The sequence below is a fragment of the Bombina bombina genome, chromosome 1 (genome assembly GCF_027579735.1).
Source record: "Bombina bombina isolate aBomBom1 chromosome 1, aBomBom1.pri, whole genome shotgun sequence".
Taxonomy (NCBI): domain Eukaryota; kingdom Metazoa; phylum Chordata; class Amphibia; order Anura; family Bombinatoridae; genus Bombina; species Bombina bombina.
The window spans coordinates 434,307,060-434,334,731 of record NC_069499.1 but is presented as its reverse complement, the minus strand read 5'-3'; the positions used below and the strand labels follow the sequence as shown (position 1 = coordinate 434,334,731).

The 27,672-nt window shown below is 38.9% G+C and overlaps 1 protein-coding gene across 1 annotated transcript in view; it reads right to left on the bottom strand.

Moving 5' to 3' along the window:
• The window catches only part of LOC128658283 (sodium channel protein type 2 subunit alpha-like), a 380,151-nt gene that overhangs the window by 143,591 nt on the left and 208,888 nt on the right, over positions 1 to 27,672 (bottom strand). Inside the window, exons 21-22 of the mRNA XM_053712819.1 lie at positions 26,900 to 27,073; positions 20,635 to 20,757 (exon numbers count right to left, since the gene is read on the bottom strand). Of these exons, the coding sequence (XP_053568794.1) occupies positions 20,635 to 20,757; positions 26,900 to 27,073 (297 nt within the window). The remainder of the gene's footprint in view (positions 1 to 20,634; positions 20,758 to 26,899; positions 27,074 to 27,672) is intronic.

The window sequence follows — 27,672 nt, the reverse complement described above, 5'->3', positions numbered from 1 at the left end:
ACAATCCAGCAAGTGCAGGCCACGCTGTGGTAAATTAAATTTTTGTGTGGCGACACAGAGCTCGACGCTTGTTCCGTACCCAGACAGGGAGACTTTGCACTGTGGTCTCGTTTGAAAACTTGAGCTATCACCATCCACAATGAGCTGTATCTTCCTACTCACCGATCTCTGGCGTGGCTGTGAGGGTCGAGAGGTGAGCTGAGCGGCATAAATTTGAAGTTGTGGAGATATTACCGAAGCTCCTCTCTATATCAAGAGGAGTGATACGGAGGTCTCCAGCGGAGTTGGGAGATCAATTGAGAGGCTTACTCTTCGCATCCGCGTGTTAGTGCTACGGAAGCAGCTGAGCCCTGAAAAGCCTACTAGCCTCAGTGGAGGCAAGGAGAAGTAAAATAAAGGATCCCGGTGATTGGCAGGAGTAAGTAACAGGGGCATAGACACTGGACTGGGACACATAAGGGCATAACTTTAGCTGGTCTAACATATACTCCATATATTTAAAACAAACAGTGGCCTGATATAAGGGGAGTGTACAGAGAGCCCCTACAGTAGGCCTTTGAGTTACTGTGACACAGTTTATAAACAGAGACAGTGTCTGCACTAGCTCTTGGCTGCTTATACATATACAGCCTCCTGGAGTCACTACATTCTCAGACACCTGGAATTTGACCAAGCTGCTATACTTTTGGGGAAATTTAGTGACCAGCTTTGTCAGGATTACATTTGGTGTTAAAAGTAGCTGCCCATAGGAGTTCCCACAGTATTCATTGTCTCACTGGCTACAAGCTAAGTTTTATTACAACTACAATATCTGGTCTTTACATAGAGAGCAGATATGGCTCAGAAAAAGCAAGTGGGGTCAGAAAAAGGAACAAAAACAAGAAACATGAACTATTACATCAAATCCACAGATGTGCAAATGCACGAAGATAGTCAGACACGTGCCCACTAGAGAAGAAGACTCTGTTCAAATTACCCCTGATCCATCGCAGTATGTCACTAAGGAGGATCTGAAATCTTTCTCATCAAAGGAGGACATAAAGGAGATTGCAGATGATATTAAAAATTTATTTAGCGAGCTAAAACGTGATGTATCTGAACTCTCACAAAGGGTCACAACTGTTGAAAGTTCGCATAGTACCTTGCAGGAGCAATTAAAAGAAACCACTTTTCAGGCGCAACAAAATACAAATGTCATCCAGAGCCTTCAGGAAAGAATAGAAGATTTAGATAACCGCAGCAGGCGGAATAATTTAAGAGTGAGAGGAATACCGGAAACAATCAACCCGACTGCCCTACAGGGATATTTACAAGATCTCTTCAGAATGGTGAAGGGCACACCGCTGGCTCCGGAGGTTGTCATAGAAAGAGCACATATGGCATTGTGCCCTAAACCGTCGCCAAAAGCCCTGCCGAGAGATGTCATTCTCAAAATGTTGAATTATAGGGACAAAGAGGAGATACTCCGCTGTAGCTCAAACAAACACCCAGTTCAGCACGCAGGGATTTCTTTGCAAATTTTCTCGGATCTATGTCCTGCTACCCTGCAGAAGCGCAGGGAGCTTCGCTTCCTAACATCTGTCCTGCAAGAGAACAAGATCCTTTATAGATGGGGATTCCCCACTTGTTTGGTGGCCTCCAATAGGGATAAGACTGCAATATTTTGATCAATGTCTGATTTAGATATGTTCTGCACTACGCTGGGTATCACGATACCACACCCAGACAGTTTTTCAACCTCTTCACTGGATCCTGCTGAGAACTGTCGCTCGGTCTGACTGGATAGGTAAGAAGTCAAGTTTGTCCCCTTGGAACTGTAAAGCATAGGTGAGGTTTTAACCATGCCCATAAGACTTTCTTATAGAAGGACTGCTCCAACCAAGACTTCGGCCTGCTCCCTTCTCTTATTTAAGCTGTTGAATCATCCTTTGTTAGCATAGGGAGACCTTTGCGAGTTCAAAAAGTATGTTGAATGTATGTTTCCACCCTGGCTGAGAGGCCTAGCAGTACTTTGGGTACCAATACACTAGGTATGTTGTAGACTTTTAAATTATGTTTTAACAGGACCGTTACAGGTCTGGATACCACTTATGCTCTTGCTATCCTCTCTCCCAGAGTAAGAAATCTAGTGGTGCTCTAAGCACCGATAACCTAAGTAAGCTGTAAATTCTTGAAATTTGTTTTGATTAAACCACTGTTGACATGGTCCTCATCTGTATAATTGTTGTAATATTTTTGATATGTGAGACTATGTGTGTTAAGAATGGAAGGTATGGAGCTTTTCATGGGTAGTCCATTCTGGTGCACATACACTCCCCTCTGTTCTAAAATGTTGGTTCTATTTCTCATTTCACAATATAAAAAGTTAATGTTATCTTAATGTTTTACCGGAATATTTTTGTGATGTTATGTATTGTTAGGTCTAGTAGATATCTTTTTATTTTTTCAACAGGGCAGCCATAGGCATATTCCCTCTAGTAAAGCCTATACATAGGCGAGTTGGTCTTTTATAGACCTGGTGTTATTGCTGTAGCTGATATACAAGAACACACACATTTCAATTCTCTTTGCATCCATACTCAAAATAATTTGAGTTTCTAGCTGATAGTATAGTCATTCCATACTTTTCAGACCCTGCCCAGACTTAGGACCCTTATTCTTCTTTTCTGTAGCTGCTTTCCCTTCCTTTGATCCCCTCTCTCTCTCTAATTTCCTTCCTCTCTCCCCCCCCCCCTTTTTATAAATGGATATAATGGATACCAGACATGGTAAGCCGAAAATTAATCCTCTGAGATTCTTAACAATAAATGTGAAGGGCCTGAATAGCCGGGTAAATGTTCCATAGTCACTAGGGAACTACATAAGCTACAGGGAGATGTGGTCTTCATACAGGAATCACATTTTGCCAAACAAAAAGAACCTAAGTGGCATAACAGTAGATACCCAGTGGCCCTTTATTCTTCTGGTCCCCGCAAACAAAATGTAGTAGGTATTTTGATACACCATAGGGTCCCGTTTCAGGTGCAGGAGGTTGTTAGAGATAGGGAGGGATGTTTTATCATTGTGGTAGGCCTATTACATGGTGTCCAGGCAACACTGATTAATGTTTATGCCACGAATGTTGCGCAGCATATTTTTTTCAAGTCTCTCTCGGGTAGATTGTTTGAGCATTCTAAAGGAGTCATAATTTTGGGCGGGGATTTCAATGTTCCTCTTATTCCAAAACAAGACACTTCTAATGGCCTTTCAAGTGTGCCACATCATATACTGAAACATATTAATGTGATTCTTAAAAGTCACTTGCTACATGATGTCTGGCGCACACTACACCCCACTGAGACAGAGTTTACATTTTATTCCAGTCCACATAGGAAATACTCCCGCATAGACTACTTCTTTACAAACTCTCAAGGTATTGAATATGTTCAGTGTAGTGACATAGAACCAATTACATGGTCGGACCATGCACCGGTCTTATTTGAGATGTTGTGGCCTGATACACCTGCAACCTCTTTTATCTGGAGGTTAGATGACGCCCTCTTGGGTAGTACCGGTATTGTGGAGGTTATCTCCGCCCATATGTTAGAATATTTTGAGCTTAACCTTACAGACGATATACCCTTGACCACCGTTTGGGAGGCACATAAAAGTGTCATTAGAGGACATCTTATTAAACATAAAGCTAAATTGCAGAAACAAAAAAGAGAAAAATACAATCAGTTACGGTCTGAGATTAAGACGTTGGAAAAGCAGCATAAAAAGAACCCCTTGAGTAGTGTTGCTGAAGCTAAATTAAAACAGGCTAGACTAGACTTTAAACAGCTCCTCCAAGACGAAAACCACAAAATAGCGATCTGGCTCAGTCAAAAGTGTTATTAGGGTGGGGACAAGGCAGGGAAATTATTGGCAAGGACACTTAAGAGAACCCAACTCAAGGATTATGTGTATTCCATGAAAGACAGTAGTAATAAGACCCATAAAGATAGTTCTGGCATTGCAGAGATATTTTGCTCTTATTATAGTGGTCTTTATAATCTTAAGCCTACATTGGAGGCCCAGTCTGTAGATGTGTCTTCACAGCGCCGTTTAGCACTGGATTACCTCAGGGATATGCATTTACAAGTTCTGAATGCGGAAGCAGTAGACTTCCTGGAGACCCCTCTGACCCAGGAGGAAATAAAAGATGCTTTGAAAAGGCTGCCGAACGGAAAATGCCCTGGTCCGGATGGACTAGGTGCTAAATATTATAAAACTTTTCTGTCAGAACCGATGCTGCATCTGCAGGCCCTGTTCAATTCCTTGCCCGACGTGGAGGCTTTGCTGCATTCTATGTTGTCGGCATATATTACAGTGATTCCTAAACTGGGAAAGTTGCCGGATAAACCGCAAAGCTATAGGCCAATCTCACTGTTAAATACCAATGTCAAAATATTGGCAAAGGTCTTGGCAAACAGGGTTAATAGGTTCCTGCCTGGCCTGATTGCTTTGGACCAGGTCGGATTTGTCCCTGGTAGGGAAGCTAGTGATAATACCCTCAAGGTGCTGCAATTGATTACACACTCGGAGCGTGAGGGGCTGCCGTTTGCCCTGTTGTCCACGGATGCCGAAAAAGCATTCGACAGGGTGAGCTGGCAGTTCCTTAAATGTACGCTAGAAAAGATGTGCTTTGGGAAGCGGTTCATTAAGACAGTTTTTGGCCTTTACTCTGCACCTAACCCCAAGGTTAGGGTTAATGGTCTTCTCTCTGATTCATTTAACATCACCAACGGGACCAGAAAAGGGTGCCCTTTATCCCCACTATTGTTCGCCATATTAGTGGAAGCTCTGGCGTGTAATATCCAAGATAATCACCTAATCAAAGAGTATTCATTAGGTGAGCGAGAGTACAAGATAAGTATGTATGAAGATGATCTACTATTCACCCTGCAGGACCTGGAGACTTCTGTTCCCGCTTTGCTGTAAGAATTCACTAGATACGTAGAGGTCTCAAACTTCCTATTAAACACTTCTAAATCAGAAGTTCTGGGGGTCAAGTTGGCCCCATCTGTAAGAAACTGGTTGCAGGAACATAGCCTGTTCCAGAGAAAAGATAAACAGTTAAAATATCTTGGAGTCAACCTGACGGTGTCTATGACGGATTTATTTGAGGCAAACTATGTGATACTCAGATGTGAGATTGCAGCAGATCTCTCAGCATGGAAACACAAAACAATTTCTTGGTTGGGAAGGATAGGAGTGGTGAAAATGAACGTGCTTCCCAGATTATTATATTTGTTTCAAACATTATCCATTCCGCTTTCTCATACTTTCCTCGCTCAGTTTCACAGCTTAGTTGAGGAATATATCTGGCAGGGAATTAGACCCAGAATCAATAGAGCGACGATGTTTCTACCAAGAGATGCTGGAGGCTTAGGTCTTCCAGACCTTAGGCTGTATAGAAAGGCAGTGATCTTGCAGAGAGCGGTTGAATAGTGTCATGGAAACCCACAGAAGGACTGGATCACATTAGACAGAGATATTCTAGGGGTAAATGATTTGATGACCCTACTGTGGACAAGTAATAAACATAGGCCTCCACATATACAGGAGTTCCCCCTGCTGGAGGAATTATTTAATATGTGGGATAGTACGCTACGGGTTGATTCTCACATGACCTCTCTGTATTCTCCTCTGACGCCAATATATGGGAACCCCGATCTACCCATGCAGACCAGATTGTCCTTAGAACAGATTAAGCTTTATGGTAATCGTGAGTCCAACTTTGTGGCAGTTGGGAGATTAAAGACGAGAGAAGAGATCTTGACGGATTTCCCAGATTTCCCAGTACCATGGTTTACTTATTTACAAATAGGGCACTACATAAACACCCACAAATACAGATCGCAACTAGTGCGGGATCTTATACCATTTGAGTCATTGTGTACAAAACAAACAACATCAAGGCACCTGGTTTCCATCATTTATACTCTCCTCCTTCACCCTGGGGATAGTCCCCTGGGACTTGGGCACAGAGTTTACCAGAGAGGAATGGCAACGGATTTTTCGTGCTGTAAAGACGCTGTCGGTCTACGCTCGCACACAGGAGTCGCATTACAAATTATTGAGCTGGTGGTACCTTATGACATCTAGACTCAAGACAATCTACCCTAGAGTTTCAGATAAGTGTTGGAGGGGCTGTGGTGATACAGGTACGATATTACATATCTGGTGGGATTGCCCACTCTTGGAGAGCTTTTGGACCTCTGTATGGGGGGAGACTCAGAGGATATTAGAATTAGAAATCCCAAAAACACCAGAGACCCTATTATTCCATTTCCCTAATAAAGTAAAGAACCCACTGAAAAAGACTCTTTTAATGTTGATGTTGACAGGGGCTAAAAACCTAATTCCCCTCCGTTGGAAAACAGCTCAGATTGGAGACAAAATGTGCAAAATATCCTGCTACTTGAAAAATATCATTATGCTAAAATCTCGAAATTGGATGTATATGAGACGTTACTGCAGATGTGGGACGGTGTCCGCCCAGAAGGGTAAGCTGTAGGCCTGGAGCTCCCAGGTCTTAGGTTGATGGTTGTTAACAGCTGGTATTTTTTATTTTTTTCCCTCTTCTCTCCCCCTCTTATATCTCCCCCCTCCCCCTTTGCTATCTATTATTCTAACTTATCTGGTTCCAGACTTCTCCCATGTCTGTATAAAATTTAGAGAAGTACGGCTGCTGGAGTTTCTTAGCTCGGCAGCACACTGGGATGTGTTGTTGTACTCATAATAACTAATATAGATATGTTCGTGTGTATTTTTGTTATCCATACATCATGTCTTTGGTTCAAAGGCATGGCATAAGTTATAGAAAATCTTTGGAAAATGTAAGCACAGAGCTAATTGAGTAATATGTATCTGACAGATGGTATGATTATAGTTGATTGTCAGTCGACCTCTAACATGTTCACCAGGATCCTGAGGTTTAAGGATCTTTCAACCTGCTACATGCTGTTTAAGTACGAGTTGTTATTATACTGTACCACTGTCTGCTAAACTGATGATCTTTTTGTGCATTGTCTGTTTATTTTCTCAATAAAGCTTTATTATCAGTAAACACAGTTGATTGATAATAAATGGCTTCAGTCAAACATAACTGCAGTTTAGTGGAAAAAAAAAAAACTAGGGGAAAATAAAAGTGCTAGTAACTTAACAAAAAAACACAGCATCTGGGGATTATTCCCATAATATAAGGAAAAAATAACACACGTCTCACACATATAAGTGCCTGCCACTGCCAAATAAAATCCTTCCCAAAGGATTAATATGTCCCAATAAAAACTGCCTTAAAACTTTTCTTAGTGCAAGTCTCCAAACATAGAAGGGAAAATAACTTACCTGCAGTCTAGCCGTCTGACAGGAGGACATCTTACAAGGTGTGAAAGGACACATACTACTTACAGAGACCTGTAGAAAAAGAAAGAACAGAGTAAACCTACTCTGGCTTTCTATACCATGGGCAGCAAATACGTTAGAAAACCAAGCAAGGACTACCTCACAACTTTCTAACTGCTTTAAAGCCACCACTACTCTACTGAAGAGATTGCCGTGGACTACAGCTATACCCAAAAATCTTGCTTTTAGCAAAAAGAAATCCAATTTTCTTCAGACACCAAACTTCACCTCCTCCATTGGCAGAGGCAAAGAGAATGACTGGGGATTATGGGTAGGGGAGTGACACTTAACAGCTTCTCTGTAGTGCTTTTTGCCTCCTCCTGCTGGCCAGGAGTGATATTCCCACGAGTAATTAATGATATTGTGGACTCTCCATATCTTAGGAAAGAAATTATCATTTTTTTCTTTGCTGCCTCTTAAATATATTACAAGTAAAGAAAACGAGATGAATAAGTCAAATTTTAACTTGTGGATAGGTTTGCCAGGTGTCTATTATTGAACCAGTCAGTCCAGTATTTAATCCAACTGTCCAGTAAAATCTCTACACAAAGTTTTAAAGTGACAACAAACAATAAATACATTAATACACCTCCCTCTAATCATGGGTGCTGCCATTATGAAACTTAGGTTACACTGAAGGTATCTAAAGGAGAACTGCTGCACATGTGGAAACAGGTCAGCACTGGAATGTAGGGAAAGATAGATTTTAACATTGCGGCACCCATGACTAGAGGGAGGTGGGTAATAACCTCAGCACTATGTTTATAATATGTACGTATTTAGGGCAAGATTACAAGTGGCGTGCTAACAGTTATGTGTTAGCTAAATATCTGGTTATCATATCATATTACAAGTTGAAAGCAAGTTGAAAGTAAATGCGAACGCATGATTATCGCATTCTTGGAGTTCTGGTTAACTGTTAAGTAAAAGAAAAAAAGTGTCACAAAACACATAAAAAATATGTGGAAAAGTACAGTTACACTCAAAATAACACTAGCTAATAAAAATTATTAAAAAAAAAATATTGCTCAAAAAAGTTAAATGTGCTCAAATATATGAGGTTTCGGTTGTTAGAAAAAAAAGCAGGCAAAGGGCTTTAACATAGACACACATACTTGTATACATGTCTAAAGATGTAAATGTACTGTATATATATATATTCTATTATTACCCAAACGCTTCTGGATGAAGCTTCACACATACTGTATATATGGTGCACTGTAATTCCCTATCTTTACAATTTTTTTGCCTCAGCCTGGGGGGTTCAAGGGGGCAACCCTAATTCTCCTGAGAACTACCGCCCCATATCACTGCTTCCTCTAACATCAAATCTCCTAGAAAAACTAGTTTAAAATCACCTAACCCACTTCCTGTCCACCAACTCCTTGCTTGACCCCCTGCAATCTGGATTCCACCCCAAACACTCAACTGAGACTGCCCTTACCAAGGTTACTAACGATCTTATTTCTGCTAAAAGTAACGGCCAATACTTATCTTACTTGACCTCTCTGCTGCCTTTGACACAGTTGATCCCCCTCCTCCTACAGATCCTTAGCTTTTATGGACTCTGTGACACTGCTCTTTCTTGGATTCACTCTTACATTTCTCACAGGTCTTTTTCTGTGTCATTTGCTGGTGACTCCTCCTCTCCAATGCCTCTGTCCGTTGGAGTACCTCAAGGATCTGTTCTGGGTTCTCTACTCCATTTAAACTTCTTCACTGGGTAAACTTATCAACAGTTACGGATTCAAATATTACCTCTATGCTGATGACACCCAGATCTACCTCTCCACCCTTGCTCTCCACAGGGGCTCTATGGGATTGAGATCTGGACTTATTGCTGGCCAGTTCAGAACTCTCCAGCGCTTTGTCTTAAACCATTTCTGGGTGCTATTTGACGTGTGCTTTGGGTCATTGTCCTGCTGTAAGACCCATGAACTCTGATGGAGACCCAACTTTCTTACACTAGGCCCTACATTGCACATCATAATTCTTTGGTAGTCTTCAGATTTCATAATGCCATACACACAGTCAAGACATCCAGTGCCTGAAGCAGTAAAGCAACCCCAAAACATCAGTGAACCTCCACCATGTTTGACTATAGGGACTGTATTCTTTTCTTTCAAAGCCTCATTTCTTTTTCTGAAAACAGTAGAATGATGGGCTTTACCAAAAAAGCTTTAATTTTGTTTCGTCTGTCCACAGCACATTCTCCCAAAAGGATTTTGGCTTCCCCAGGTAAGTTTTGTCAAACTCCAATCTGTTTTTTTTTCTGTGTCAGCAGTGGGGTCTGCCTGGGTCTCTTCCCATAGGTTCCCTTTTCATTCAGATGGCGACTTATAGTGGGAACTGACACATTTTACACTTTGCATGAAGGTCAGTTTGAATTTTTATGGAAGTTAATAAAGGTTCTTTATCCACCATTCGAACAAAACTTCATTGCAATCTTTGATCAGATTTTCTCTTTCATCCACGTCCAGAGAGATTGCTACAGTGCCATGGGCTGTAAACTTCTTGACAATGTTCCGCACAGTGGACACAGGAATATTAAGATCTCTGGAGATGGACTTGTAGCCTTGAAATTGTCCATGCTTTTCCACAATTTTTGTTCTCAGCCAGAGAAGGAGGCAGAGTCACATGATCAGCAAAGAAATGAAGTGCGCAGCTAGAATTAACAGTGAGCTTCATTTTCACACCAGCCAAATAATTTTAACATAAATGACAGTCAGCTCAATCTGCTAAAGAACAATTTAGCCCCTACACATAAAAGTAAAAAACTCACCCAGTGAGTTTCGGATCTCCCACTACCCAAACCGGTCACTTACCACAGTACTACAGTGGGATTTTGCATAACTGCAGTTTAGTGGAAAAAAAAAACTAGGGGAAAATAAAAGTGCTAGTAACTTAACAAAAAAACACAGCCTCTGGGGATTATTCCCATAATATAAGGAAAAAATAACACACGTCTCACACATATAAGTGCCTGCCACTGCCGAACAAAATCCTTCCCAAAGGAGTAATATGTCCCAATGAAAACTGCAGTAAAACTTTTCTTAGTGCAAGTCTCCAAACGTAGAAGGGAAAAGAACTTACCTGCAGTCTAGCCGTCCAGCAGGAGGACATCTTACAAGGTGTGAAAGGACACATACTCCTTACAGAGACCTGTAGAAAAAGAAAGAACAGAGTAAACCTACTCTGGCTTTCTATACCATGGGCAACAAATACGTTAGAAAATAAAGCAAGGACTACCTCACAACTTTCTAACTGCTTTAAAGCCACCACTACTCTACTGAAGAGATTGCCGTGGACTACAGCTATACCCAAAAATCTTGCTTGTAGCAAAAAGAAATCCAATTTTCTTCAGACACCAAACTTCACCTCCTCCATTGACAGAGGCAAAGATAATAACTGGGGATTATGGGTAGGGGAGTGCCACTTAACAGCTTCTCTGTAGTGCTTTTTGCCTCCTCCTGCTGGCCAGGAGTGATATTCCCACTAGTAATTGATGATGTTGTGGACTCTCCATATCTTAGGAAAGAAATTATCATTTTGTTCTTTGCTGCCTCTTAAATATATTACAAGTAAAGAAAACAAGATGAATAAGTCAAATTTTAACTTGTGGATAGGTTTGCCAGGTGTCTATTATTGAACCAGTCAGTCCAGTATTTAATCCAACTGTCCAGTAAAATCTCTACACAAAGTTTTAAAGTGACAACAAACAATAAATACATTAATACACCTCCCTCTAATCATGGGTGCTGCCATTATGAAACGTAGGTTACACTGCAAGTATCTAAAGGAGAACTGCTGCACATGTGGAAACAGGTCAGCACTGGAATGTAGGGAAAGGTAGATTTCAACATTGCGGCACCCATGACTAGAGGGAGGTGGGTAATTACCTCGCTACTATGCTTATAATATGTATTTAGGGCAAGATTACAAGTGGCAAGCTAACAGTTATGTGTTAGCTAAATATCTGGTTATCATATCATATTACAAGTTGAAAGCAAGTTGAAAGTAAATGCGAAAACATGATTACCGCATTCTTGGAGTTCTGCTTAACTGTTAAGTAAAAAAAATATAAGTGTCACAAAACACATCAAAAATATGTGGAAAAGTACATACACTCAAAATAACATTAGCTGATAAAAATTATTAAAAAAAAATATTGCTCAAAAAAGTTATACTTGCTCAAATATATGAGGTCTCAGTTGTTAGAAAAAAAAAAAAGGCAGGCAAAGGGCTTTAACATGGACACACATACTTGTATACATGTCTAAAGATGGTCTTAGATACCACAAAGTTTGCTTACGCCTGGTTGTTTTTCTGTTATTACCACCATAGCTACGTTGCTTCATGTGGGACTGGTTACACGTTTTTTATCACACCTAGTACTCTGAAGAGATACGTTTGGCGTGTACAGGGGGTGAAACAAGTCTACGTTTGTGCTGAGACTGTGATACACATATTACTATATGACTGTTCTAAATTCTGCATAACCTCACATCACCGTCTTTTCCTGCTTAACGTTTTACACAGGACACTATCTAGGATGATAATGGTATCACCTCTTGTTCTCTGATTTGTATATATATATATATATATATATATATAATCCCAATATATTAGAATCAGCTCTCACTGGACTTCCAATACAAAAAGTTTTTATTAAAGCGTGTTTTGGAACACTGTAGCCACTTCCTCAGATCTGGTCTGAGGAAGGGGCAACAGTGCTCAAAACGTCACTTTAATAAACACCTTTTATATTGTAAGTCCAGTGAGTGTGGATTCTACTATATTGTGATTGTATCTACTTTTTCCTGATACCCTGGCAGATGTCTACTGGGGTGTGAATGCAAATCTCTACAATTGATTTATATATATATATATATATATATATATATATATATATATATTAAAAAAAATATTAAGAATTGAGCACTCACTGGTCTTCTGCAAAAAATGTTCTTTATTTCATAAGTGACATTCCGGGACCACTCAAGCTCCTTCTTCAGATAAAACCATGCTTATAAAGGTTACATCAGACCACCTCTACCCCAAAGTTGCTCCAATCAAAGAGGAGCGTGTGCAAAAAAACAAGAAATTACTTGTGTAAACAGCACCATGTGCAAAAGCACCTAGTGTGGCCTATGTGATCAAAAATAGAAAATACAAAATGTCCATCATACATCAATGCTTATACATAGCACAAAGCATAATGTGACAAAATCAGGTGTTACATATACCCTTAATATTCATAAACCACTTGTGGCCTACATGAATAACATGTAATTCTACCCTATAGAAATAAATGTGAAGAAATGTTCATGATACCCGTGTATTCAGTGATTTAAAGCATTCATACAGCCATCCTAGTGGCATATAGAACACTTATACCACATCACAAGCTTATATAATGTAGAAGGAAGAAAACTTATAAAATGAAGAAAAATGATTGCTCCTGCTCCACCCCCTATTAGTACTATTGCTATGGTATGGGGAAATATCCTCTCTGCAGATCTTATGGAGCCTCAAAACACTTATCCCTGCTGCAATCAGTGTGCCGCCATCCATCCAACACAGCCCAAGTCTTAAATTCATTACCGGGTTCGCTTATGCCACGGGTAATCTGACTATCATCCTCCTAGGGGAATAACAAAAAGAACAACAAAACTGTGCTCGATCGTCATAGTGTCCAATCCACTGACGACCATAGAGGTAGTACTGCCCACTAGGCAGACCTGCCTCTCAACATCATTGTTTACAATGTCCAGCATGCCCCCTGAGTCATCGGTCTCTACTCAAGTGCTGTCTTAGTGTCAAAAATATCTTAAAGGCACATCCACAGGATCCAAGATCTTAAAGGGCTGTGCATTATCTCAACATTTTGAGATCAAGTAGAAAGGTCTGAGCATATGTAAAATTAAAAAAAATTAAACATACAGGCTAAATTTAAAAACAGTGCATAACCCACAAAAACCATTCACCTATTGGTGGTATATATATATATATATATATATATATATATACAGAGAGAAGTGCACTCACAGGAACGAACAACTGGCTCAATACCATTGTTAGCCTGTTCTATGGCGATTTACCACCCGGGTGCAGCTTTTTAGCCCAGTAATGCTTTTCACAGAGAAGAAATTTCCTGTAGTATATCAGTCTGATCCCGCCTATTACGGTCAGTCCAGCGCCGAAATACCAGGCAATTCCTCTCTGAACAAGGAACACAGCAACCCCAGACGATCGTTTCGGCCTTCTTTGGGCCTCGTCAGTGAGGTGTAGCTATATTCCTCTAGGCACACTGAGCAAGGAGTCCACGTCTGGTTGCCCCTTTTTCCCATAGGGAGACTAAATACATACAGAGAGAAGTGCACTCACAGGAACGAACAACTGGCTCAATACCATTGTTAGCCTGTTCTATGGCGATTTACCACCTGGGTGCAGCTTTTTAGCCCAGTAATGCTTTTCACAGAGAAGAAATTTCCTGTAGTATATCAGTCTGATCCCGCCTATTACGGTCAGTCCAGCGCCAAAATACCAGGCAATTCCTCTCTGAACAAGGAACACAGCAACCCCAGACGATCGTTACGGCCTTCTTTGGGCCTCGTCAGTGAGGTGTAGCTATATTCCTCTAAGCACACTGAGCAAGGAGTCCACGTCTGGTTGCCCCTTTTTCCCATAGGGAGACTAAATACATACAGAGAGAAGTGCACTCACAGGAACGAACAACTGGCTCAATACCATTGTTAGCCTGTTCTATGGCGATTTACCACCTGGGTGCAGCTTTTTAGCCCAGTAATGCTTTTCACAGAGAAGAAATTTCCTGTAGTATATCAGTCTGATCCCGCCTATTACGGTCAGTCCAGCGCCAAAATACCAGGCAATTCCTCTCTGAACAAGGAACACAGCAACCCCAGACGATCGTTTCGGCCTTCTTTGGGCCTCGTCAGTGAGGTGTAGCTATATTCCTCTGGTATTTCGGGGCTGGACTGACCTTACTTGGCAGGATCAGACTGATATACTTCAGGAAAGTTTTCTTCTGTGAAAAGCACACTGGTCTAAAAGAGGCTGCTTCCGGGTGGTAAATCGCCATAGAACAAGCCACTGAGCTGTTGTTCGTTCCTGGTAGAGCGCTTCTCTCTTTGTATGTATATATATATATATATATATATATATATATATATATATATATGTGGCCCTCGTTTTACAACGGTTCAATTTACACCGTTTCAGAATAACAACCTTTTTTTCCAGTCATGTGACTGCTATTGAAAAGCATTGAGAAGCAGTGCATTTATTAAAATAGCCAGTAGGTGTTGAAGCAAAACCAAGCAAGCTGAAAATAATCAGTTTAACCAGACCTGAGCTATCGAGCAGATTTCAAAAGAACAAGATCTTCCTGTCTATAAATCAGTCCAGATTGGAATGCATAGAAAGAACTGTTTGCAGAAAAATGCAAGTGAAGTCTGTGTTCTGTGATTATTTTATTAGGTTTATAATGCTGTTTAGCAAATGTTTTTGTTCATTTAACTTAGTTTAATTATATATTCTGTGTTGTGTGATTATTTTATTAGGTTTATAATGATGTTTAGCATTTAAAGTCTTCATTTCAAAGCTTTAAAAATAATGTATTAGGTGTTACTAACAGATTAGGCTCATATGCATGTCTGAATTGTTCATGCTGTGGGAATCTAATTTAAGGTCCAGTGTTTTACCACCCGTGTAATAGTAAAAAATATCATATTAAAGGGTACTATACTTGTTACACCGATTATGTTATTTATTTAATTAAATGTCCTTGTGGGCGGAGCTATGTTGGAGAAACAACTAGATGTGTACGCGACAGAATTATAGAACACAAAAGTTCTATAAGAATTAAAAATCTAAAATCTCCAGTCGCTGAACATTTTTTAGAAAAAAATCACGCCATAAATCAGCTTCGTTTTCAGATTATTGACCATGTCCCCAAACTACGCAGAGGAGGGGACAGGGAAAAAATGTTAAAACAAAGAGAGGCGTTTTGGATTCATGAATTGGGTACCATGCATCCCAACGGCATGAATAAAGACTGGGATTTATCAGTGTTTCTTTAAGTACATTATTTCTGGATTAAATTGGTGGGAAACAAAATCCTTTACAGGATATATCTAACTACATGCATTTTAAAATCTAAAATTTAAAATTTAAAATCTAATATTGCACTTTAAATCCTAATATTGCCCTTTAAAAATGAAATTTATCATCTAATATTTTTGTATAAAATGCCTTTTTCTGAGTAAACTTTGTACATAATGATTATGAATTAATTCAGGATATTTATAAAAAATGAATTAATTTGGTATATGAAAGGTTAATTTTTTTACTTGTCTATATATATGTGTTTTTAGCGCCACCTGGTGGTTCATTGGTATATAAGGTGTTTGAATTCATTGTACACACTAGCTTGACAAAGGGACAGAAGTCCCGAAACGTTGCTGTCTTTTTTCCTGCTGTCTCTAAAATAAATGCTTTATGCTGTCACCTCTTGTCGTTTTGAATACATTTGTTCTGACCTTGGAAGCAGGTCACGGTGACTTTGCATAAATCTACTGTGTGCTGGACTTTCTACACTGTTTTGCTGACTCTAGCTTCCTCAAGCCCTTGCTCCAGTTTGCTTCTCTTAAAAGTGTGAAATAATGGAAGAGACACAAGCAGGATTTAAAACTTTCTCTTACTCAGAAATGGAAGCATCAAGAATTACCACTCTGACAAAAGGCCAAAGAGATTTTTTACAGATGGCTCCTTCAGATATCTCTTTAAAAGAATATGAGAAACTTGCAAAGAAAAAACTTGCATATGATTTGCATGCAAGAACTCTGGCAGAATACCATCACGTTAAAAGAATCCCACGGGGACTACGTATGAATGCCCGCCCTACATTAATGCGGGATAATAAAGAATACTGCAATATATTTGAACAGATACTAAATAAGTGCTCTATGGACCTTATTGTATTAACAGTAGACTGCCTTAACAAAGAAACTGCCCAACAACAAGTCAAACTGGCAGATATAGAGTCTACCATCAAACATACCTTGCCGCAAGAAGAATCAGGTAAAGCACTAACCGACACCGCCTGCAAGATTGAGGACCTGAGAAAGGACATAGAGGTGCGTAAACGCCGGGATGAAGCAGATTATGCCCAAGGTAGAGTCTATCGGTGGCGGTATGATCCGGAGAGTAGCAACCGCAGAACCACTTCCGGTCGTCAGAGACGCCGCGGAGGGATATCCACGCATCACGGAAGTAGCTCTGACTCTTCAGGAACATCGCCGGGGGACTCCGACGCCGACAGAGGTGCGGAGGTAGGAAGCACAGGAAAGGCCGAAAAGATCATGGCCAACAAGGAGAAACCACGCCGCCAACTCCGGTCTCAGTAGACATTTTAGTACCAAACAATGTGGTAAATATTTCTGGGACTAATATCACTAATGAGGAACTTTCTGTGCTAAACAAAGGCTTATCATATTGCCCTAAGCAAAGATGTAAATTCTTTAGGTTGCAAACTGATTTGTTTAAGTTTTTTCGTTCTTTAAGATTGAAAACTTTTTTTTAGTAATATTCCTTATCAAATAAAGCCTAAAGTACAAAATAAAGAAACAATATCTATGCAGCAGCTTGGCTTACGTAATAAAAGTGCATTTATTCCTAATCAATCAAACCACAGTGTAGAAACCTACATAAATTTGGTAAAAAATTATATTGAACATCTTAAATGTACTATTGAGTCTCATAAAAAAACTAAGTCATAGGAAATACGGCTTAATTAATAATCAGAAATTAACAAACTTTGATAAAAAGGAGTTTGAAACATTGGAAGCTTTAAAACTTAAACATGACATCATATTTAAAAGAGCCTATAAGGGTGGAGCTTTAGTTATAATGACTAAAACAGATTACATCAATGAAATACATAGGCAATTAAAGGATACTACTGTTTATAAGAAATTAACCATTAACCCTCTATTTTCTATACAAAAGGAATTAGATCACATTCTAAGTCTAGCTTTGAAAAATAATTTAATAGATGAGGATTTAGATAAATTTCTTACTGTTAAATACCCACACACTCCAGTTATGTATATTCTTCTAAAGATACATAAAAATCTTGAGACCCCTCCTGGCCGCCCTATCATTGCAAGCACTGACTCTATACTAACTAATGTCTCTATTTTTTTAGATCGAATGTTAAGACCTTATGTGGAACAATCTATTTCCTTTATTAAGGACACCAGCGACTTTCTCCTTAAATTGGACACTCTAAATTTTTCATCAATTAAGTTTATTCTTTATAGTTTAGATGTAGAGAGTCTCTACACTTCTATCACCCACGCTAGTGGTATAGGTGTAATAGAGTAAGTGCTTGTCAATGATGTTCATTTGAATGAACAAAAAGTTGATTTTTTGTTACAGTTACTTGATATGGTATTAAACTGTAATTACTTCCTTTTTGAAGACAACTATTATATGCAGATCCAAGGGACAGCCATGGGTTCCAACGTCGCCCCTAACTACGCAAACATTTTTATGAACGTTTTCGAAGAAAAATTTGTCTTTTGTAACAAGTGGTTTGTACTATGTGGCGCCACCTGGTGGCGTTACATAGACGACATCTTTGGTGTGTGGTTGGGCGACGTTGGAACCCTAATGGCATTTGTAGCGGATCTTAATACTGCTACTAACCATATCAAGTTTAAACTGACATGGAACGAAGAGACAATTGAGTTTCTGGATACTAGGGTTATTAAGGATGGGTGCAATTTAAAAACTGACATTTTCAGAAAGAGCACTGACCACAATAGCTTGTTACACTATGACAGTGCTCATGCACCATCTTTGATATCCTCCCTTCCAAAAAGTCAACTATTGAGAGTTAGGAGAATTGTTTCTGATTCAAATTTAGTCAATGAAAGATTAACAGATATGGGCCAAAGATTTTTAGAGAGAGGCTACCCATCATCTTTAATTCAGAAAGAAATAGCTTCAGTGCTGTCAACCTCTAGAGAAAGTCTATTACAGACTACAAATAAGAGAAAACAGGTTAAAAAAGACAGCCGATTAGCCTTTGTTTCTGAATTCAACAGCCTCAGTCCAGCCATTTAGAAAGTTATTAGAAAACATTGGAATATATTAGCTGATTGTAACCCTAACATTCTAGAATTCCAGAAACCTCCAATGCCTGCATACAAACGCAGTAAAAATATCCAAGATCATTTAATTAAGGCAGATATAGGCCCTAGAAGATTTGTAAACCAAAGATATATAACTACTAACAGATTAGGCTCATATGCATGTCTGAATTGTTCATGCTGTGGGAATCTAATTAAAGGTCCAGTGTTTTACCACCCGTGTAATGGTAAAAAATATCATATTAAAGGGTACTATACTTGTAACACCGATTATGTTATTTATTTAATTAAATGCCCTTGTGGGCGGAGCTATGTTGGAGAAACAACTAGATGTGTACGCGACAGAATTATAGAACACAAAAGTTCTATAAGAATTAAAAATCGAAAATCTCCAGTCGCTGAACATTTTTTAGAAAAAAATCACGCCATAAATCAGCTTCATTTTCAGATTATTGACCATGTCCCCAAACTACGTAGAGGAGGGGACAGGGAAAAAAATGTTAAAACAAAGAGAGGCGTTTTGGATTCATGAATTGGGTACCATGCATCCCAGCGGCATGAATAAAGACTGGGATTTATCAGTGTTTCTTTAAGTACATTATTTCTGGATTAAATTGGTGGGAATCAAAATCCTTTACAGGATATATCAAACTACATGCATTTTAAAATCTAAAATTTAAAATTTAAAATCTAATATTGCACTTTAAATCCTAATATTGCACTTTAAAAATGAAATTTATTATCTAATATTTTTGTATAAAATGCCTTTTTCTGAGTAAACTTTGTACATAATGATTATGAATTAATTCAGGATATTTATAAAAAATGAATTAATTTGGTATATGAAAGGTTAATTTTTTTACCTGTCTATATATATGTGTTTTTAGCGCCACCTGGTGGTTCATTGGTATATAAGGTGTTTGAATTCATTGTACACTCTAGTTTGACAAAGGGACAGAAGTCCCGAAACGTTGCTGTCTTTTTTCCTGCTGTCTCTAAAATAAATGCTTTATGCTGTCACCTCTTGTCGTTTTGATTAGATGTTACTTATGCCAATTTTGAGAGGGGCCTGGAACCTAACTCCCTCACTTCCCATTGACTTACATTATAAACTGGTTTTCGATTTACGACCATTCCTTCGGCGTAAACTGAGGGCTACCTGTATATATATAAAATATACATTTTAAAAAAATCTAAATGAAGAATATAGGAATGTAAAGTATTTCTATAAAAAACATGAAAACACATTAAAAATTACATTGCATGTTTCAAGGTATTGGACTGGGAAGGGCTCAAACGTATATACTGTATATATGTCTATATATGTGTTTATATGTGTATATATGTATACCCTTCCCCCTCGCCCACCCAAGCCACCCCCTCAGCCGAGCTAATAAACAAGACTGCAGCTGTTTCCATCCGCCACACGTGGCACTACTAATAAGTCAGTCACGACTTCTAACTTGTGCTCATAGCATGTCCGGTCTCCAGACAGCTCGGCTCCCATCTCCCTCCCTGCTCACATAGCATCATTTTGAGTGGAGTAGCCGGCCTTCTTTGTAATACATGATCGTTCAAAGCATGAATTGCCTCCCTCAAACCACTGGGAAATATCCCAGCATCCCAATCTGGCCCTGTGTGCTAACCCTTCTCTGGTAAATGGGATTTATGATGGACTTGCAATATCAACTTGCTCTCTAATGTTAGCAAGGTCCAACGATATTGCTTATTTGTGAACCATGCTATAATTAGTGCACCACTTGTAACCTGGCCCTATATCATTTGCAGTCACTTTCTCCTTTTAATGAAAATCTAATTTTCTAGACAAATCAAAAAAGTTTTACAATTTAGACTCTGTACAAAAGGATAAATCCAAACATCACAATGTTTTTAATATGTTTTCCTTACATTTTAGCATTAAGAGGTTTTAGTTAAACTTTTCAGATGCACAACAAAAAAAAAAAAAAAACAGAATGTCCTTTTAACTATGAAACAAGCAATGCTGTATGTATTTTTGTCAACTTACCTTCATGCCTTCAAAACGTGAGAGGGCTCTAAGAGGTCTCAGTGCTCTTAGTGTTCTAAGTGACTTGATTGCCCCTAAATGTGAGTATCCCAAGGCATTAGCAGTAAGGCAGATCAAAGAGATCTAAATAGAACAAAACAGACAGTTCTGATTTCACAGCATTTTGTATTTCTAATATACATATTCACAGTATCAGAAAAATCAGGATCATGTGCAACCCATTTATTTTCTTTGACAGCTGATAAATACAGGTTGTTGCTAGCACTGCTAGGGCAATTAAGTGCAATGACAATGGTTTTAAAGACGACAAAACAAAACGTTCATGATTTCAGATAGGGCATGCAATATATATATATATATATATATATATATATATATATATCTTCGCAATTTTCTAAATTTTTTTTAATTTTCTTTATTCTATTGATATTCTCTGTTGAAGAGTTTACTTAGGTAGGACCAGGAGTGTTCACATGTCTTGAGCAATATAAAGAAGTAGTGTTTGTAACAATGTATAAATATGGGCTAGATTCATAGATGCTTGTGGGATGCTGAGGGGCCTCATAGAGAAGGCAAGATCATGTGTGAAATTCATTGAGTGTCACTTCACCTTAATTTTCTAAAGATTCCTTTTGGTGTTTGTTTCTGCCTCTGACATCTCTAGTTTGAGTTTACAGCATCTGGTGCCCAACAAAAGATATCTCACACGTAAAAACCTAAAAAACCTAAAGGAACATGATACACAAGTTTTTCTATCATGATGCAGTTAGAACTATTTATGTGGGATTCATACACGCTATTGCCCCTGTAAAATGATCATCTTGTGGCCATGTCAGAATAGACCATTTTGTTTTCAAGGAATTGTTTGAGATTCTATTTCTATTTACTGAGAGGCTACCTTGATTGATTGCAATGGAGAGTCAAAAGAGGTGACAAGGGGTGGGTACAAATCCCTGTGAAATGTGCAGTTTTAGAATTGCAATGATGTTGCTAGTTTTCCCCACACTATATTAGTTTCCTGAATAGGTTTAATTAATTCCAGGCCCTTGTTACTGCTGCCAAATAATGCTCAAGATATGAAAATAATTTTAGAAAAAGTACAGATTTTAAAAGTAGCATACTCTGTATATTAATTTGTTTCCTGCACATTTGTAAGTGAAATTCAACTATGAAAAGCAGTGACATATCCCCTTTCCAACCTAGCATTTATATAAATGTTCTTGTGCGCCCAGCTGTGTCCTAGATTCAACTAACATGGGTATAGATGCACTCACTCCAGTGGGTGATTTTTCCTCACTAGTAAATACATACATATCCACATCTGCCGTAATTGTTTATTGATGTGTAGAGCCCTTGGTAATCTTGTGTTCAGGTGGTTTGATATCACATGGGATACTGAACTCTGTGCCTGTTTTATAACTTGATAGCAAGTATACAGCAATATTTATATATACTATCCTTGGAAACCCTCTCACAATATTTGAGAATAGAACAAGCTGTGTTATTTTTGCAACCACCTACTGATATCCACTGCACTTTTCTGTTTATCTCTTGCTAGGATATTTTTTTAAAAAAAAGACTAATTTCCTGCAAACTTGGTAGTGGCAGACAGCTACCAGTACCTAACATGGCGGCTAATAGGTAGAGGGGGGAGGGTTAAAGAGCTGTTTGTGAGGGATCGGGGAGGTTGGGTGGTAAGGGGGATCCTACACTGCAGAAAAAAAAAAAAAATATATATATATATATATATATATATATATATATAAATTGTACTGGCAGACTTTCTGCCAGTACTTAAGATGGGGGTGACCTTTGGGGGTGGGGGAGGAAAGATAGCTGTTTGAGAGGGGTCAGGGAAGGATCAGGGGGTAGGATGTGTCAGATGGGAGGCTGATCTCTACACTAAAGTTAAAATTACCTAATTTAACCCCTTCACTGCTAGGCATAATACAAGTGTGGTGCGCAGTAGAATTATCGGCCTTCTAATTACCAAAAAGTAATGCCAAAGCCATATACAGTATGTCTGCTATTTCTGAACAAAGGGTATTAGAGAGAGGATTTACAACCATTTGTGCCATAATTGCACAAGCTCTTTGTAAATAATTTCAGTGAGAAACTTAAAGTTTGTGAGAAAGTTAACGATTTTTGGCGGTGAAATGGTGGCATGAAATATACCAAAATGGACCTAGATCAATATTTTGGGTTGTCTATAAAAAAATATATATATACATGTGAAGGGTTATTCAGGGATTCCTGACAGATATCAGTGTTACAATGTAACTATTGCTAATTTTGAAAAAAAAAGGGAGCTAAAAGTTCTAGTCTTGCAGTTCTAGCTCGCAGAGCTCTTTGGCTAAAATCTTGGTCTCCGGATATATCCTCCAAGTCCAAACTTCTGTCTTTACCTTTTAAGGGCAAGACATTATTTGGGCCTGGTCTGGCCGAGATCATTTCCTAAGTTACTGGTGGAAAGGGATCTTTCTACCTCAAGACAAGAAGGCTAGACCTAAGAGTCGCCAAGGTTCTAATTTTCATTCCTTTCGCAACTTCAAAGGACAAAAGTCATCCAGAACTTCTTGGAGGTCCAGTCAACCTTGGAATAAGGGAAAGCAATCCCAGAAACCTTCCTCTGACTCTAAGTCAGCATGAAGGGACCGCACCGATCCAGTCATGGATCAGGTAGGGGGCAGGCTTTCCTTCTTTCTGCAGGTTGGATTCATGATGTCCCCAGATCCTTGGGCTGTGAAAGTAGTATCCCAGGGATACAGGATAGGGTTCAAGTCTTGTCCCCCAGGGGCTGATTTATCCTGTCAAGGTTATCTGCAAACCAGGTGAAGAGAAAGGCTTTCTTAAACTGTGTAAAATACCTATCTCCTCTGGGAGTTATTGTCCCAGTTCCTGTGGTGGAACAGGGTCAAGGATTCTATTGAAACCTTTTTGTGGTTCCAAAAAAGAAGGGAACTTTGTATCCAATATTGGACCGCAAGTGTCTTAACAAATTCTCAGGGTTCCATCCTTCAAAATGGACACTATATGTTCCATTCTACCCTTGGTTCAGGAGAGTCAGTTTATGACTACCATAGACCTGAAGGACATGTATCTTCATGTTCCTATTGACAGGGAACACCACCAATTCCTGCGGTTTGCCTTTCTAGACAAACACTTCCAATTTGTTGCCCTTACCTTCTGCCTTGCCATGGTTCCTCTGATCTTTACAAAGGTCCTATGGGTTCTTTTGGCAGTGGTCATATCTCAGGGGATAGAGGCGGTGCAATACCAGGATGACATCTTGGTTCAGGCGCCATCTTTTCATTTAGCAAAATCCCACACAGAATTTATGTTGTTTATTCTTCATTCCCACGGGTGGAAAGTTAATCTGGAAAAGAGTTCCCTAGTGCCAGACACCGGGGTATACTGGACGATTATAGACTCTCTGTCCATGAAGATTTTCCTGATGGATGTCAGAAAATCCAAAATTCTTGCATCTTGTCTTTCACTTCAGTCCTCTATTCGTCCATCAGTGGCTCAGTGTATGGAAGTAATTGGTCTAATGGTTGCTTCCATGGACATTATCCCTTTTGCTCGTTTCCATCTGAGACCTCTACAGTTATGCATGCTCAGACAATGGTACGGAAACCACTTGGATCTCTCTCAGAGGATAGTTCTAGACCCCCTAACAAGAGACTCTTTATCCTGGTGGATTTCTCAGGACCATCTGTCTCAGGGTACATGCATCCTGAGACCATCTTGAGAGATTGTGACCACAGATGCCAGCCTGTTGGGCTGGGGAGCAGTCTGGGGTTCCTTAAAGGCTTCCAAGGTACATTTCAAGATCAAGAGACCCACAAGCAGCTCTGATTGATGCTCTGTCGGTCCCTTGGGACTTCTATCTGGCATACTTGTTTCCTCCGTTTGCCCTCCTTCCACAAATAATTGCTCGTATCGAACAGGAGAGGGCATCAGTGATTCTAATAGCTCCTGCCTGGCCTCGCAGGATCTGGTTTGCAGATCTGGTGAAGATGTCATCTCTTCCCCCATGGAGGTTGCCTTTGAGGAAGGTCCTTTTACTTCAGGGTCCCTATCTCCATCCAAATCTAGATTCTCTGAAGCTGACTGCTTGGAGATTGAACCCCTAGTCTTGGCTAAACCTGTTTTTTCTGAGAAGGTCATTGATACTATGCTTCAGACTCATAAACCTGTTACTCACAAGATTTATCATAAGGTATGGCGTAAATACCTTTATTGGTATGAATCGAAGGGTTCTCTTGGATTCGGGTAAGGATCCCTTGCATTTTGTCAAAAGTTTGTCAGTCAGTACTCTGAAGGGTCAGATTTATGCACTGTCTATTCTCTTGCACAAAAGACTGGTAGATCTGCCAGACGTTCAATCTTTTGTTCAAGTTAGAATCAGGCTTGTGTTTAAACCTGTTGCTCCTCCTTGGCATCTTAACCTTGTTCTTAGAGTTTTGCAGCAAGCTCTGTTTGAGCCTATGCATTTGGTTGATATTAAGTTGTTATCTTGGAAAGTTTTATTTATCCTCGCTATTCCTTCTACTCGCAGAGTTTCCGAGTTTTCGGCTCTGCAGTTTGATTCCCCTTACCTTATTTTTCATGCAGATAAGGCGGTCCTTCGTACTAAGTTGGGATTTCTTCCTAAAGTGGTGTCGGATCACAACATCATTCAGGAAATTGTAGTGGTGTCGGATCACAACATCATTCAGGAAATTGTTGTTCCTTCTTTTTGTCCTAATCCTTCTTCTCAGAGGAAATGCCTGTTGCATAACCTGGATGTTGTGCATGGTCTAAAATTTTATCTACAAGCAACTAAAGATTTTCGGCAATCTACTGCCCTGTTCGTTGTTATCTCTGGTAAGCGTAAGGGTCAGAAGGCCACTTTTTCTACTCTTTCTCTCTGGTTGAGAAGTATTATCTGGTTAGTTTACAAGACAGCTGGACAACAGCCTCCTGAGAGAATTACGGCTCATTCCACTAGGGCTGTCTCTTCTTCCTGGGGCTTCAAAAATGAAGCTACTCTGGAACAAAACTGCAAGGCGGCCACTTGGTCCTCATTACCTACCTTTTCCAAATTCTACAAATTTGATACATTTGCCTCAGCTGAGGCTTCCTTTGGGAGGAAAGTTCTTCAAGTGGTGGTGTCTTCTGTTAAGGTCCGCCTGTCTTGTTCTCCCTCCCTTCCAATCTGTGTCCTCTAGCTTGGGTATTGGTTCCCACTAGTAATTGGAATGGATTTGTGGACTCTCCATGCCACTGGAAAAAAGTAAAATTTATGCTTACCTGATAAATTTCTTTCCTGGCATGGAGAGTCCATAACCCGCCCTTAATTTCAGTTAAGACGGGGGTTTTTTGTATAAACCTCCCTCAGACACCTCTATACCTTTGTGTCATCTTCTCTTTCTATATTGCTTCAGGTGAATGACGGGATTATGGGAAGTGTAAGTGATACTTAACAGCTCTGCTGGGTGTTCTTTGCCTCCTCCTGGTGGCCGGGGGTCGAATTCCCACAAGTAATTGGAATGGATTTGTGGACTCTCCATGCCAGGAAAGAAAGAAATTTATCAGGTAAGCATACATCTTGTTTTTTTGCAATGGGGTTATAGCAGTTTAGGGGTTATATAGTGTAGTGCTTTTTGTGATGGGTGTAATGGCAGTTAGGGGTTAATGTGTTGAGGGTCCCGTATATTCATTTTTACAGGGTGGTTTGTACTTGTGTGAGCTGTTAACAGTTTACACCAGCTTTTCAAAAGCGATAAATCAAGTTGAATATTGCATGCATTGGGCACGCAAAGGTAAACATGGCCAGCAAGCTAACAAGAACTTCCCATTATAAGAATGGTTAATTTAGTGCTTCAATGAAACAAAATTTTGGCTCAATATTTTTTAACCATTCATTAACCAATATCAAATTTAGTGCTACTGATTGTGCAGGGCTGAGCGCAACATAACAAACTGAACACAATCAGTGACACTTGTAATCCAGTTCTATGAGTATAGTACTAGTTTACTAATTAATAAAGGTGAATTGGTGCTAAATGAGTTTATATTTAAGATGTATTTAAGAAGAAATGGTTGCATTGCTTAGGGCTATATTAAATTTGTTTTAGCATGTCAAGTTGTAGTACTTCAAATAATTCTTTTCAATTTTCAGCCTATTTTTTTTGTTGAAGAATCTTAAAAGGATTTAAATATTTCTATAAACTTGGGAGAAAATATGTAATAAAAAATTGCAATACAAAAAATTACTTACATCAACAATCACGAAGTCTAACCAGCACCAGGCATTAGTGAAATATTTTACAAATCCATATGCCACCCATTTGAGCATCATTTCTAATATAAAAATGTAGGTGAAGACTTTATCAGTGAATTCCAACACTGTTTTGAGATTTTTATTTTTTTCAATATGAATGTCTTCAAATGCCTGAAAGTGAAATCTGTTTTAGTTATCTAGATTATAACATACAGATAGAAATAACAGTTATGTCTTTAGGTTAAAATACCAAGTGAAAGATAATACTCTTTATTTTAGTTGATATATTATTGTATGTACCAACGTTTTAACTCAGTTATATTACTAAAGCATCTACAAATAGTAAAATCATTAAATTCTTAACCCAGATGCAGAACTCTATAGTTTGTAATGGAAAATAATCAAATATAAACATTATGAAAAAAAATCTTGAAAACATAAACTATGTCAGAAATAACACTGCATTTTCCAAAACACATTTCAAGCTACCCTAAATGTTCTTATTTATTTCTCTGCACACATTGTTATTCTGCAAAATGCATTGATTATTAATTTATTTTTCCGAACAATTTTTATTAAATTTATTGCCATTATGGATTGTACTGGCAAATTAAATTCAATATAAATGTTAATACAGTCTAGAATAAAACAAATGCAAAAGCCAATGCAATATATAAAAATTAACAGACCTTAAAGTGCCATATGTTTGTATGTATATATATATATATATACTATATACTATATATATATATATATATATATATATATAT